Source organism: Labeo rohita, chromosome 19 (genome assembly GCF_022985175.1).
Source record: "Labeo rohita strain BAU-BD-2019 chromosome 19, IGBB_LRoh.1.0, whole genome shotgun sequence".
Taxonomy (NCBI): domain Eukaryota; kingdom Metazoa; phylum Chordata; class Actinopteri; order Cypriniformes; family Cyprinidae; genus Labeo; species Labeo rohita.
The window spans coordinates 17,076,933-17,091,467 of record NC_066887.1 but is presented as its reverse complement, the minus strand read 5'-3'; the positions used below and the strand labels follow the sequence as shown (position 1 = coordinate 17,091,467).

At 34.3% G+C, this 14,535-nt stretch overlaps 2 protein-coding genes across 5 annotated transcripts; both read left to right on the top strand.

The window, feature by feature from the left end:
• The first annotated feature begins 3,861 nt into the window (after positions 1-3,861).
• On the top strand, positions 3,862-5,325 carry LOC127182213 (progranulin-like). Its single transcript, XM_051137369.1, has 5 exons — positions 3,862-3,959; positions 4,113-4,304; positions 4,387-4,524; positions 4,891-5,020; positions 5,153-5,325. The coding sequence occupies exons 2-5, from the start codon at positions 4,113-4,115 to the stop codon at positions 5,164-5,166; spliced, it is 474 nt and encodes a 157-aa protein (XP_050993326.1). The 5' UTR covers positions 3,862-3,959; the 3' UTR covers positions 5,167-5,325.
• On the top strand, positions 3,904-14,148 carry LOC127182214 (progranulin-like). 4 transcript variants are annotated; one of them, XM_051137374.1, is made up of 6 exons: positions 6,110-6,229; positions 8,089-8,280; positions 8,362-8,499; positions 9,682-9,711; positions 13,618-13,699; positions 13,832-14,148. In XM_051137374.1, exons 2-6 carry the CDS (start codon positions 8,089-8,091, stop codon positions 13,843-13,845), a joined length of 456 nt encoding a protein of 151 aa, XP_050993331.1. In that variant the 5' UTR covers positions 6,110-6,229; the 3' UTR covers positions 13,846-14,148. The 4 variants fall into 4 exon arrangements, with proteins under 4 accessions (XP_050993328.1, XP_050993331.1, XP_050993329.1 ...); XM_051137371.1 differs by lacking the exons at positions 6,110-6,229; positions 8,089-8,280; positions 8,362-8,499; positions 9,682-9,711 and adding exons at positions 3,904-3,959; positions 12,411-12,602; positions 12,906-13,043 and having other exon boundaries at positions 13,588-13,699; XM_051137372.1 differs by lacking the exons at positions 8,089-8,280; positions 8,362-8,499; positions 9,682-9,711 and adding exons at positions 12,411-12,602; positions 12,906-13,043 and having other exon boundaries at positions 6,196-6,229; positions 13,588-13,699.
• Positions 14,149-14,535: the final 387 nt, after the last annotated feature.

The window sequence follows — 14,535 nt, the reverse complement described above, 5'->3', positions numbered from 1 at the left end:
GTTCAATATTGATTTTAAGACATATTTCAGCATATACACTACCGTTCAAAAGTTTGGGGTCAGTACATTTTTATTGTTTCTTTTTTTTTTGTTTTTTTTTTTAAAGAAATTAATACTTTTATTCACCAAGGATGTATTAAGTTAATAATTAAAAGTTTATTAAAAGTTAATAATAAATAATTTACATTGTTATAAAATATTTATATTTTGAATAAACACATAAAAAACACATATAAAGTATGTTAAAATAAAAAAAATATTTTTTATTGTAAAAACATTTTGCAATATTACTGTTTTTTTTCTATATTTTTAATCAAATAAATGCAGCCTTGATGAGCATAAGAGACTTCTTTAAAGACTATTACAAGTCTTACTGACCCCAAACTTTTGAACGGTAGTGTATGTTTAATAGATTAAACATAGATTAACCAGTTTTGGTTCCTCAAAGAACCTTTCAGTTCTTAAAAGAACCATTTTGAAAAACATTTTAAAAATCTATAAAGAACCTTTTCTGACTATAAAGAACCTTTTCTGCATTTGAAAGCTTCCATGGATGTTCAAGGTTCTTCATGGAACCATTGATGCCAGTACAGAACCTTTATTTTTAAGTGTATTGGAATGATTTTTAAAGACTTACATTTTAAAATCTATTAAAATAGAAAACTGTTATTTTTAATTGTAATAATATTTCATAATATTACTGTTTTTACTGTATGATCAAATAAATTCAGCATTGGTGGGAAGAAGAAAAACATGTGTCACATGACTTCAGTGCAAATGTCTTGGCTAACATTTTAACTGAAAAACTTAATATTGGGAGGTGAAATTAAAGAGAAGAAAAGAATGATATATGGTCCATAAAAAAAGTAAAAATAAATTAGTTTAAAGGACCAAATATTCATGAGTGTTAATGGTAAACAGAGTTAACCTGTTTGCTGTATGCTTTGGTGAGACACTGTGACTAACATTCATTAAAGCTCTGATTTCCTCCTGTTAATATTAATAATAGACAAAGATTAAAAATATGGTAGAAAAATCTGAAATAAAGTTTGCACTTGACGCTAACAGAATTGTACTCTGCAGTTGGGTGCTATACACTGTGAAAAAACAATTTGTTGAGTCAACTTAAAATAACCTGGCTGCCTTAAACTTTTAAGTTCAGTCAACTCAAAAAAAGTTTATTCAACTTGAAATGTTAAATTATACTAAGTGACAACTTAGATATTTGAGTTGAATCAACTTAAAATTTTAAGGCAGCTGGGTTACTTACCCATCTGTTAAGTTTAGCAAACACAAATATCTAAGCTGTTACTTAGTACAACTTAACATTTCAAGTTGACAACTTATTTTAGTTGTCTGAACTTAAAATTTTAAGGCAGCAGGGTAACAAATTATCTTAAGCTGACTCAACATATTGTGTTTTTTATTTTTTACAGTGTAGGTCGTGTGACAGACTGACAACTTCAAGACAGTAACCATGGAAACAAAAGGTTTAATATACCATGACACTATTTCCCATACAGTAAAAACAAGAAACTAAACCACAATTTGCATTAAAATACTGAAGTGAAAGTGTAGGCAGTTGGTGTGGTGATTATGAAATATATGTTTATGCTCCAAAAGTTACATAATAAGCGAGCGGGAACCTCATTTGCAAATGTTGAGGTTTATTAAGAAATCAAATTGTTTTAATGCAATCTTCTCATTCCCCAGCATAAATACAAAATAAAACTTTCCAAACTATGCAACCAGTACACAACCTCATCATTTTACAACGACCAACATACTTATACATGCATACTTTCACTTGCATGTGATATTAATCAGTCGTATGATTTTAGTCACCTTTTCCGGCAGTGATGAAAACATGGTTGAATATTTTCAAGCTGCAAATAACAAACAGTGTACAATAAAAATGTGTATGACTGATTATTTTGAACACACATTAAAGACAGTAATAATACAGTAAACGGTTGTTTCAAAATAACCCTCTGTTTGTAAAAATAAACAATAGGGAAAAAAGATTCCTGTAGATTCCTGATAGAAATCCAACTGAGCATGCATTTCATCTGCTGAATAAGATAGAAACTAAAAATGGCTGAATAAAGTATTTCAAAGTGTGAGACCCAGAGTCAGGTGATGTCTATGGGTTGTAGACGCACTTGTGATTAAATGACATGTGATTAAATGCAAGGAATTTGCAGAAGCTCAAATTTGCAGCTAAATACTAGCTTTCAGTGAGATGGATAAAAAAATTAAAAAGTGCTGCTCTTTTTAAGTGGTAAAACATGTAGGATTTGAAACAGCCAATAATAAAACATGACATTACTTAATTTTGAGTCATTTTATCATAGTTACAGATGTCTTGGCTCCATAGTAAAAGAGCTATTTTGCTAAAAAAATCAGCTTTGAAATCACATGAATGAATTTGATTAAATAAATAGTCATTTTAAGTAGTAAAGATATTTCAAAATGTATTTTTTTTTTGCTGTACTTTATCTCAAACGCAGGCTTGGTGAGCAGAAGAGATTTAAAAAAAAAAAAAAAAAAAAACATTTTATAATCAGTTTTATAAACTGCTCAAAAACTTTTGACTGGCAGTGTAATTGATTTGCCGATTTGCTGCTAATGCGAAAGTTAAGCATTTGTATGTTTTTTTTTTTTTATTTTATTTTAAAGGGGTCATGGGATGCCCATTTTCCAGAAGCTGATATGATTCTTCAGGGTCTTAATGAAAAATCTATAATATACTTTGGTTAAAAATTCTCAATGGTAGTTTAAAACAACACCCTTTTTACCTTGTCAAAATGAGGCCTGCAAAAAATCATCCCATTCTGATGGATTGTTCCTTTAAATGCAAATCAGCTCAGCTTGCCCCGCCCCGCTCTTCTCTCTGTTGAGTGAGGAGTTGCTCTGAGAGATTGTTTACTTTAGCCGCATTTAGCACCTTTAGCCGCGAAACTTGCTAACTACCACGTTATTAGGAAAGGTGATTGCAGAGATTCATAAAAAAAAATCCTTTATACTCACTTCTGCTGTAGGTGAAGCTTGATCACGAATCGTGAACATAGACGCATTTATGTAGATTCCCTTCACAAACAAATGTAATCTACTGCATCTTCAGCGGCTCAGATATTGGGAGCAAATGAGCAACACAACACCTCAATCGCTCAATCAGAGACATTCTTGTCTAACTTACATCCCTGCTCCGGCATCGAAACAATGGAGGTCGGACTGTTACAGCTGATCTGAGGTAAAATGCTCATGTCAATCAACTATTGTGGGAGCAGCCTCCATCGGTGTGATGGCACAACAACAGGCATCTGAGAATGGCTTGATTTGAAAAAGGGGATATTATTATTACAGATTAATTAAAATCCACTGCATGGATTTTTATCATTATAGGGTAGATTTGTACATACACTGCCAACACATATCAATGTTCAAACAACATGTAAAAGTGAACTTTGCATCTGATGACCCCTTTATTAAAAAAAAAAAAAAAAATTAATAATTTTATTCAGCAAGGACACAGTAAAATTAATCAGCAACATGATTTCTGAAGGATTACGTGACACTGAAGACTGGAGTAATGGCTGCTGAAAATTCAGGATTAAACCTAGGAATAAATTACATTTTGAAATCTGTTCAATTTTTTAATTGTAATAATATATTTGTGACTGATTTATTAATAATAAGAAATACATTTTAAATGTATGCCTTTGGATGAGAGGAAGTGATCCTGCCTTACTCCCATTTCTGTTCATGCAAAGACTTCTGCATGTTCAGAAAGCCATAAAGTAGTATCTAAATGTTATGGTTAAAAGGTGACTAAACAGATTTCCTGTTTTTACAGAAGAGGAACCATGTGAACAAATATAAGCGGTAGACAGATCACAGGTCAGCACGGCGAGTGGCAAAATACAATCATTCACACCAGAGGAGACCCAGCCAGCAAGGTAAATGATCTGACGGTCACTGTCAGGAAGGGAAAACAAAAAAACAACAACAAAAAATGCAATAGCAAATTGCAAAACAATAACATATAATAAATAAATAAATTACATTATATTATGTTATACTATTTCACTTTATTTATTTATTATTTTTAGATGGTTCCAGTGTTGATGTTACTCATGGCAGCTCTTGTAGCTGCAGATGAGTCAATGATGGATCTTTCAAGTCCAGTAGAGTCTGACAGTGCTGTTTCTGTGGTTCACTGTACTGCTACTATTGTTTGCCCTGATAGAACAACGTGCTGTCGGACTCCTTATGGTGTGTGGCACTGCTGTCCATATTCAATGGTAAGTGAATCACAGTCTAATTGTTTTACACTCCAATAAATTTATGGTTTAACATTTATTCATTTTTTTTTTACCCCTTCAGGGTCAGTGCTGCAGAGATGGAATTCACTGCTGTTCTCATGGTTATCACTGCGATTCAACATCAACCCATTGTTTGAGGGGCTGGCTGAGACTGACATCTTCTCCCCGGATGGCCACCAAAGCTATCGAGAAACCTCAGGTGAGTATGTGCTCTGTATATGACAGAAAAGTAATGCCAACTATGCAACCAGTGATGGAAATTTCTTGTTACAGTGACCTATATACTTGACAGTCATATGACTTGTAATCACTATTTCCGGCAGCAATAAAACATGGTTAAAAATTAGCTGCAAATAATCAACAGTGTGCAATAAAAAGGCATATGACTTCTGAAAGTTCAAATCAAATGGGTTCAAAACACATTTTGTAGTGTGTTCTTAATTACAATAAGCAGTCATTTCAACAGTATATTATATTATCTATTTATTTGAGCTGTAAAAAATGAAATGGTTATTTTCTAAGTAGGTGAACTTCTGGGTATGTTTAGCGCATTTCTCTTTTGCAGTCTGCGTCCTTTGACCAGGCTCTCACATGGCAGAGCCAGACTGAGACGGTTCATTGTGATGGAAATGCGTACTGTCCCGTGGATCAGTTCTGCTGCAAGACAGCAGATGGCCAGTGGGGGTGCTGCAACGGTAAAACAAACTTTATTTTGCTGTATTAATCATGTCTAATTATGAATCTTATGCAAACGTAGATGAATAATAGCAATGCAATAAGGTTTTGTGTTTGCTCATGTTATAATTTGTATTTCTTTCTTTTTTTAGAGATGGTGTCGTAAGTAATCATCCCACGTGATCTGGGTGCAGCTCTTATCAAAGACGGTTAAAATGCAAGAGGCTTTTAAATACAGTTACTGTTGAGAGAAAGCAGTAATATACAAACAAGCTTTACAGTCAAAGGTCATTGTCATTTAATAAATGAACTGTTTCAAAACTTTTTTCGAGAGTGTGTTTTTATTTTGTATTTTTTATCATCCATCCATAGGCTACATGGTATATTGTTCATGAATGATTTTTTTAAGGCAACAAACTTTATTAATGCTAATGGAGCAGAATGAGCTTATGTGATCAAATGCTTATAATGATTATGATCGAATTTTGGTGATTTAATGACTCATCAATACACAACACTCACTGGTCACCAGTTACACAGACATAATCTACGAAAAGGGCCACTGAGTGAACTTTGAACAAATTTCCATGCAAGACAATAACTACCGTAAACAGTTTTAGTCAATGAACAGTCATTGCATTTTTGTCAACTTTCGTAACTGCAGTTACCAACATTTATTTTGGTAGCTATTTTAGTCTTCAAACAAAAATAATCATTAATTCGTTAGACCAAATCAAAGCTTATGACAAATTAGAATCAAGGATTGAATTTGGGAAAACTTGAATAAATTCTGACAATTTTCTTTTTTGGGTGAACTATCCCTTTAACAGTATGGAAAAAGGAGTACTTATTATTATACTTGTACTTCTACTTATTATTATATAATTATTATAAGTTTTGAAAAAGAGGCACAATAAGACAAATACGCTAGAGATACAAATAAACTCATTTTCAGATACAGTAAGTTTAATTACCATGTAGGCTATACATTTATTTTAAGTTGTAAATAGTGTAAAATAAAAAGGCATATGACCTATTCTTTCCACATCCTATTACATGGCAGTCATATAAGATCTCATGATCGCAGTTTGACCGAACAGATTTACAGTGTTTGCGGTAGGAGGAACCATGTGAACGAATATAAAAGGTGCAGTCAGAACATCACAAGACAGCACAGATAGCAGCAAAACACAATCCACACCAGAGGAGACCCAGACCCAGCCAGCAAGGTAAAGGTTCTTATTTTTACTGTAAATGAATCTATTACTGACTTTCTCACATTTTCAGTAATATCAAATGTAAAAAAAATATAAAGCAAATGTATTAATCGATTAATCATGTTAAATCGCATCCAAAATAAAGGGTTGTGTATACATAACGTGTGTGTGCTGTGTATATATATACACACACACACAAACATACAAGTATATATTAAAAAAAATGTAATATATATTATATATAAATCATGTGTAAATATGAACACACACACACACACACACACACACACACACACATATATATATATATACATATATATATATACAGTGGGTACGGAAAGTATTCAGACCCCCTTAAATTTTTCACTCTTTGTTATATTGCAGCCATTTGCTAAAATCATGTAAGTTCATTTTTTTTTCCTCATTAATGTACACACAGCACCCCATATTGACAGAAAAACACAGAATTGTTGACATTTTTGCAGATTTATTAAAAAAGAAAAACTGAAATATCACATGGTCCTAAGTATTCAGACCCTTTGTTCAGTATTTAGTAGAAGCACCCTTTTGATCTAATACAGCCATGAGTCTTTTTGGGAAAGATGCAACAAGTTTTTCACACCTGGATTTGGGGATCCTCTGCCATTCCTCCTTACAGATCCTCTCCAGTTCTGTCAGGTTGGATGGTAAATGTTGGTGGACAGCCATTTTTAGGTCTCTCCAGAGATGCTCAATTGGGTTTAAGTCAGGGCTCTGGCTGGGCCATTCAAGAACAGTCACGGAGTCGTTGTGAAGCCACTCCTTCGTTATTTTAGCTGTGTGCTTAGGGTCATTGTCTTGTTGGAAGGTAAACCTTCGGCCCAGTCTGAGGTCCTGAGCACTCCGGAGAAGGTTTTCGCCCAGGATATCCCTGTACTTGGCCGCATTCACCTTTCCCTCATTTGCAACCAGTCGTCCTGTCCCTGCAGCTGAAAAACACCCCCACAGCATGATGCTGCCACCACCATGCTTCACTGTTGGGACTGTATTGGACAGGTGATGAGCAGTGTCTGGTTTTCTCCACACATACCGCTTAGAATTAAGGCCACAAAGTTTTATCTTATTTCTCCCCATCTTGGAGTCCTTCAGGTGTTTTTTAGCAAACTCCATGCGGGCGTTCATGTGTCTGGCTTCCGTCGGGCCACTCTGCCATAAAGCCCCGACTGGTGGAGGGCTGCAGTGATGGTTGAATTTCTACAACTTTCTCCTATCTCCCGACTGCATCAGTTTTTCTTTTTTAATAAATCTGCAAAAATGTCAACAATTCTGTGTTTTTCTGTCAATATGGGGTGCTGTGTGTACATTAATGAGGAAAAAAATGAACTTAAATGATTTTAGCAAATGGCTGCAATATAACAAAGAGTGAAAAATTTAAGGGGGTCTGAATACTTTCCGTACCCACTGTATATATATTAGAGCTGTCAGTTGAGACAAATTTTTTAATCTAATTAATCACATGATGTTTTGATTAATCTAATTAATCGCAAAATAAATTTGACTGTGAAAAACCCCACAAAAGATTATTTAAAGCTATTTTTGTGGTAAATGAAAAAGTATCAAGTAGACATTACAAATTGTAGAAAGAAATGTATATCAGCTGCCAGTAGCAACTGTAGCAGAATTAATATGTCAATCAACTGATCTGTTCGTCCAGCGAACATTCAGTGTAGTTTTATATCAACTCTAAGAAACGTTATTCAACATATAATACACACTCTCATTTAGATCATCAAAGTACGAATTCATCCATTAAATATAATTAATAATTGTGTGTCTGATTGGTCCAAACTCTACACACTATGTCATATAATTTATTTATTCATTATTTTCAGATGGTTCCAGTACTGATGTTACTCATGGCAGCTCTTGTAGCTGCAGATGAATCTATGATGGATCTCTCAGGCCCAGCAAAGTCTGACAGTGCTGTTTCTGTGGTTCACTGTGATTCTACTACTGCTTGTCCTGATGGAACAACATGCTGTCTGACTCCTTATGGGACCTGGGGCTGCTGTCCATACTCACTGGTAAGTAAACCACAGTAAAATATTTTGCCCTAATAGTTACATATTAAGATTAACTTTTGTTTATTCTCCCCTCTCCTTCAGGGTCAGTGCTGCAGAGATGGACTTCATTGCTGTCCTCATGGTTATCACTGCGATTCGACATCGACCCAATGTTTGAGGGGGTGGTTGAGATTGCCATCTTTTCCCCAGATGGCTACCAAAGCTATTCAGAAACCTCAGGTTTGTCCATACTTTACATGAATCTTTAATGTAATATTTTTAGGGCTGTCAGTTTAACACGTTAACTTAATTAATTAGGTATGAAAAATAACGCGATTTAAATATTTTACCGCAGTTAACACGCTGACCCCGCCCACAGATCATCTTACATTTCAGATAGTTGACAAATATGATGCAGGGCAACAACTCCACAAATGAGTGCTGATTTTGTCCCGATCTATCACGAGCTTAAATGTGATTTTATACAACAGTTCAGTAAATAAAAAGTTGATATTGTATTATATTTTAAACTCAATATTATGTGTTTTTGCTCAATTTTGCAGAGAACATATTACCTTTCAAGCCATAGCTGAATTGTTGCGCATCTCCAAGCAACACAGGGGTGTTTAGTTTCTGAATGAATCCGCGTTTTGAACGAACTCCTGAACCAATGATTCAAAGGTCCATTCATAAAGAGAGCAATTTACTTAATTCCTGAATGAATCTGGAATTAACACCTGCTGGCAGATTCATTTAGAGTATCATTTCATAAAAAAAAATAAAAAAAAAAATACAAATAATAATAATAACAATAATAATTATAACCAACAAGAAGAATAAAAAAAAAAAAAAACATTAAAGGGATAGTTTTACAAAAAAAAAAAACATTAAATTCTGTCATCATTTACTCACCCACATGTCGTTTCAAACCTTTCTTTTGTGGAACATGAAAGAAGCTATTTTGAAGACTGTTGGTAACAAAGCTGTTTTGGTTACCATGACTTACATCATGTAATTAATTAGATTGACAGCCCTAAATAATTTATTTGCGACTTAAAACAAAACAATTTTTTTACAGAGTGTCTTTGACACAAAAAAAAGCAACCTGTTCAACCAGTGATACAATTTATTTTGCTATAACCTACATACTTGACTGTTTACATATTCGCCATTTCTGGCAAGCGTATGGTTGAATGATTTCAAGCTACAATTAAAGAATGAACAATAAAAATGCATATTGAATTAATCATGTTTAGGGTTTTGTGATTCAGTGGCATTATTCTTTAGTACAAACATTTATTATTTAAGCTGTATAATGGTCCTTTTAGAACCTTTTTTAAAAAAGCAAGAAGGTGAATGTTTGCTATGTTTCCTACCTTTTTTCTTGTCAATGAAATATCTCTTTTGCGGTCCTTTGACCAGGTTCTTAAATGGCAGAGCCAGACTGAGATGGTTCATTGTGATGGAAATGTCTACTGTCCCGCTGATCAGTTCTGCTGCAAGACAGCAGCTGGCCAGTGGGGGTGCTGCAACGGTAAATCAAACTTTGTATTAATCATGCCTAATAATGAAGGTTATATAAATGTAGATGAACAACAGATTTAGGATAACCCATAAACATAATAAAAACTCATGCAATGTGAAGTTTTGTGTTTGCTCATGTTATAATTTGTATTTCTTACAGAGATGGTGTTGTAAGTAATCATCCCACGTGACCTGGGTGCAGCTCTTATCAAAGACTGTCAAAGTGCAAGAGGCTTTCAAAAGCAATAATGCATCCAAGCTGAAATAATGCATACGAAAATTTGAAAGAATTCCAGTCAAATGTCAATGATGTTGTCAAATAAACTGCTTGATTTTTGGTTTTTTATTTGTTTGTATTTTTGTCATCCAGCAATATGCTACATGGTATTTTGTTCATTAAATAGTCAGCGTTTATGACTGATTCTTTTAATAGGACAGTTCACCCAAAAATGAAAATTTGATGTTTATCTGCTTACCACCAGGGCATCCAAGATGCAGGTGACTTTGTTTCTTCAGGAGAACACAAACGAAGATTGTTGCAGTCTGTCAGTCATATAATGGCAGTCAATGGCTCCCAAATCTTTGAGAGTAAAAAAACATACACAAACAAAACCAAATTAAACCATGCGACTCGTGACGATACACTGATGTCCTAAGACATGAAACGATCGGTTTGTGCGAGAAACTGAACAGTATTTATATCATTTTTTACCTCTGATTCACCGCTATATCCTACTGTCCTAAGCGCATGCACAGCATCTGGCGCGTGACATGTTTACGCACACTGGCGTAGTATACACAACAAATTGAGCATAAAAATATGTTTATCATAATGGAGCGGAATGAGCTCATGTGATCAAATGCTTATGCATGATGCTTATGCAGGAGCCCTGCTACGGTTTGCGGGCCTAAAGGGCATTTCCCCTAACTGTATTAAATACATGTGTCATCTTTCATATGAAATTCATACAATTTATTAATAATTTCATTTAATATAATAAGACACTATAGGGCTGTTACCAATCAAATGGAATCAGTATTAACAAAACAGAAGCAGCTGAAGTGGCATTTAGACGCATCTACATAGTTTAATTAGGCTGAAATGTAGAATGCATGTTTGTAGTTCTAGAGTAATGCATTGTGGGCAATATTAGTTATTAGAGTGTGGACACATTCACACTTCAAAATGGACCTGAAATAGCAGACCATCCGGGGACTTTTGGCATACTCTTTTCAGCATATTATGCTTTGGGACACACTTATTGTAATCTCACATACTATTTAGGATGGATAATATGAACATTGGGACGCAGGGAACGTCTTTATGAAAGGACCACTGAATCATTGACTCAGATGATTAATTTAAAAACGCAGAGAAACAAAACCTCGCGTGTAAACTTTGTTTTGAACTATTTACATTAACCAAATCAAGCAAAAACAGTCAACATTGACAATATTGTGCTAAATGTGTAGTAACTGTATAAAACCAATGTCAAATTTGCAATTGTGGTTTTCAGAGAAAAATTCACACCCTTAGTTGTATCCTGTTGCAACTAGCCTATATGTTATAAATGTAAAAACTAATTTTACATTTTTACCACAGTATGTTGATGAATGCAGCTGCATTTATTTGTTTTGATTTCTCCATAAGATTGTTTCACATAGACCTTGTTACTGTTGAATATCCATTATCAGTTGCCGTTTACATCGAAAGTAATGAAATCAGAATCATGCCGAAATTTTAATCAAACTGTCCGTTCGGGCAAGTAAAATTCTCCACTTGCCCCTTTAAAAAATCCACTTGTCCTAGACAAGCTCTGTTACTGTAGGCTTTATCAAACTCAACTCACGAAAGTGAAAAGCGAGAATGACCGTATTACCCGTCACTGCTGAAGTCCAGCCTCATTTGGTGGGTGTTAATGTCAAGTTCTGATTTTAACCAACTTATAAAAAGGTTTTATAACTTGTTATTACAATAAATATAATTTTAATGACAAACGTCGTTATTACGAGAAAATGTGTTGTTCAAACGACATAACATCTTGTTATTACTAATTGCATGGAAAAAATAATATGTATGTGGCAGCAATGTGCCACCATAGTCTATAGTAATGCAAACTATGCAGCAATGCAACCCATCATGTATGATGACCTATGTACACTTGACAGTCCAGTGACTTTTAATCATCGTTTCCATCAGTAATGCGAGATGGTTGGGTATTTTTCAAGCTGTAAATAATAAACAGTGTTCAATAAAAAGGCATATGACCTATTTGTTCATATCATATTTCAACACAATCACATAAGATCTCATGACTACAGTTTGACCGAACAGATTTCCTGTGTGTACAGAAGGAGGAGCCATGTGAACAAATAGACTATAAGAGGTGCAGTCAGAACATCATAGGAAAGCACAGCTAGCAGCAAAATACAATCTTTCACACCAGAGGAGATCCAGAACCAGCCAGCAAGGTAAAGGCTCTTATTTTTACTGTCAGTGAATCTATTATTGACTATGATTGAGTCACATTGTTACAGCATATGTTAAAAGTTCTTTTTCTATAATTAAAAAAGTATTATATTATGTTATTATTTCACATCATTTATTTATTTATTAATATTTTCAGATGGTTCCAGTGTTGATGTTACTCATGGCAGCTCTTGTAGCTGCAGATGAGCCAATGATGGATCTCTCAAGCCCAGCAGAGTCTGACAGTGCCGTTTCTGTGGTTCACTGTGATTCTGCTACTGTTTGTCCTGATGGAACAACATGCTGTCTGACTCCTTATGGGACCTGGAGCTGCTGTCCCTACTCATTGGTAAGTAAATCACAGTATTTTGTCCTAATAGTTACACTGTAAAAAACAACTTATGGAGTTAAAATTTTGTTAACTTAAAATAATTTGTCACCCGGGTGCCTTAAAATTTTAAGTCAACTCAAAAAAGTTTAGTCAGCATGAAATGTTAAGTTGAACTAAATGACAACTTAGACATTTGAGTTGATTCAACTTAAAATTTTAAGGCAGCTGGGTAACTTACCCAGCTTTTAAGTTTAACAAACCAAATTATTTGCAGTGTACACATTGAGATTAAACTTTTGTTCATTCTTGCCTCTCTTTCAGGGTCGGTGTTGCAGAGATGGATTTCATTGCTGTCCTTATGGTTATCACTGCGATTCGACATCAACCCATTGTTTGAGGGGGTGGTTGAAACTGCCATCTTCTTCCCGGATGGCCGCCACAGCTACCCAGAAACCTCAGGTTTGTCAGAACTTTACATGAACCTTTAATATAATCGCTTGTTTACAGTGTACTCTGTCTTTGATAACAGAAAAATGCAACCTATACAACCAGAATTACAACTTATCATGCTACTATAACCTACATACTTAACAATGCTGACATATGTCATATGACTTTCAATCACCATTTCCGGCAATCATGTGGTTTTCAAGCTGCAAACAAAGAATGAACAATACAAATGCATTTTGAAATAATCACAACATGTTTAAGGTTCTGTGATTCAGTGGCATGTCGACAGTTACCGTACAGCACGTTTACAAAGAAAAATACCTTAAGTTTAAACTATATTCTCAAGTATTTGCTTTAGACTTTTTAGATTTTCAGATTAATTTTATCATAACAAAACAATCCTCCAATAAAAACACATTTATATGAGCTGTAAAAATTTAAATGGTCCTTTTAGACATTTTTCTAACCAAGAATGTGAACCTCTGGTTAACTAGTTACTAGTGCATTTTCTATGAATGAAATATCTCTTTTGCACTCTGTGTCCTTTGAGCAGGTTCTCAAATGGCAGGGACAGACTGAGAAGGTTCATTGTGATGGAAATGTCTACTGTCCAGCTGATCAGTTCTGCTGCAAGACAGCAGCTGGCCAGTGGGGGTGCTGCAATGGTAAAACAAACTTTATTTTTCGGTTTCAATTATGTCTAATTATGAAGCTTATGTAAATGCAGATGAATAATAGATTTAATATAACCCATGAACATAATAAAATGTTATAATTTGTATTTCTTTTCTTTACAGACATGGTGTTGTAAGTAAACATCCCACGTGACCTGGGTGCAGCTCTTATCAAAGAGGCTTTCAAATGTCAGTTACTGTTTGGAGAAAGCACTAATATACATTTATGCATCCAAATGCTAAGACTTACAATCAAAAGTATAACAATAATCATATACGGTGAAACTGTCCCACCTGTATTTAACATTTTTGATTCTGCTCTGCTGTACTTCATTCTGTGACTCTGTGTTTTGTTAGCAAACAAAATGTAACAGAGCAAATGTATTACTCAGCTCTGAAATTCTCTATTATAGATCAATGGATAAAGGCTTGTTACATCATGAACAAAGTATGTCATTTTAGCCATATAATATCTTAATACAGGGATACAGGGGAAAGCATATCGGTTTTATAAGTCATTATTATGAGAAATATCGTTTTAACAACATATCACTATTACGAGAAAGTGTGTTGTTTAAACGGCATAACATATTGCTATTACAACAGAACTGTGTTGAAAAAATTATGTGTGGCAGCAATGCACCACCATCCCTTATGAAAATTGATCATGGTTTTACTAAAAAAATAAAAAATAAAAAATAAAAAAAACATGGTTACTCTAGTTGACCTATGGCAACCACAACTATGGCCTTGCTACACTAACCATAGCATAAAACTATGGTTATACAAATGGTAATCAATGCACCACAAAAAAATAAAAAAAACAT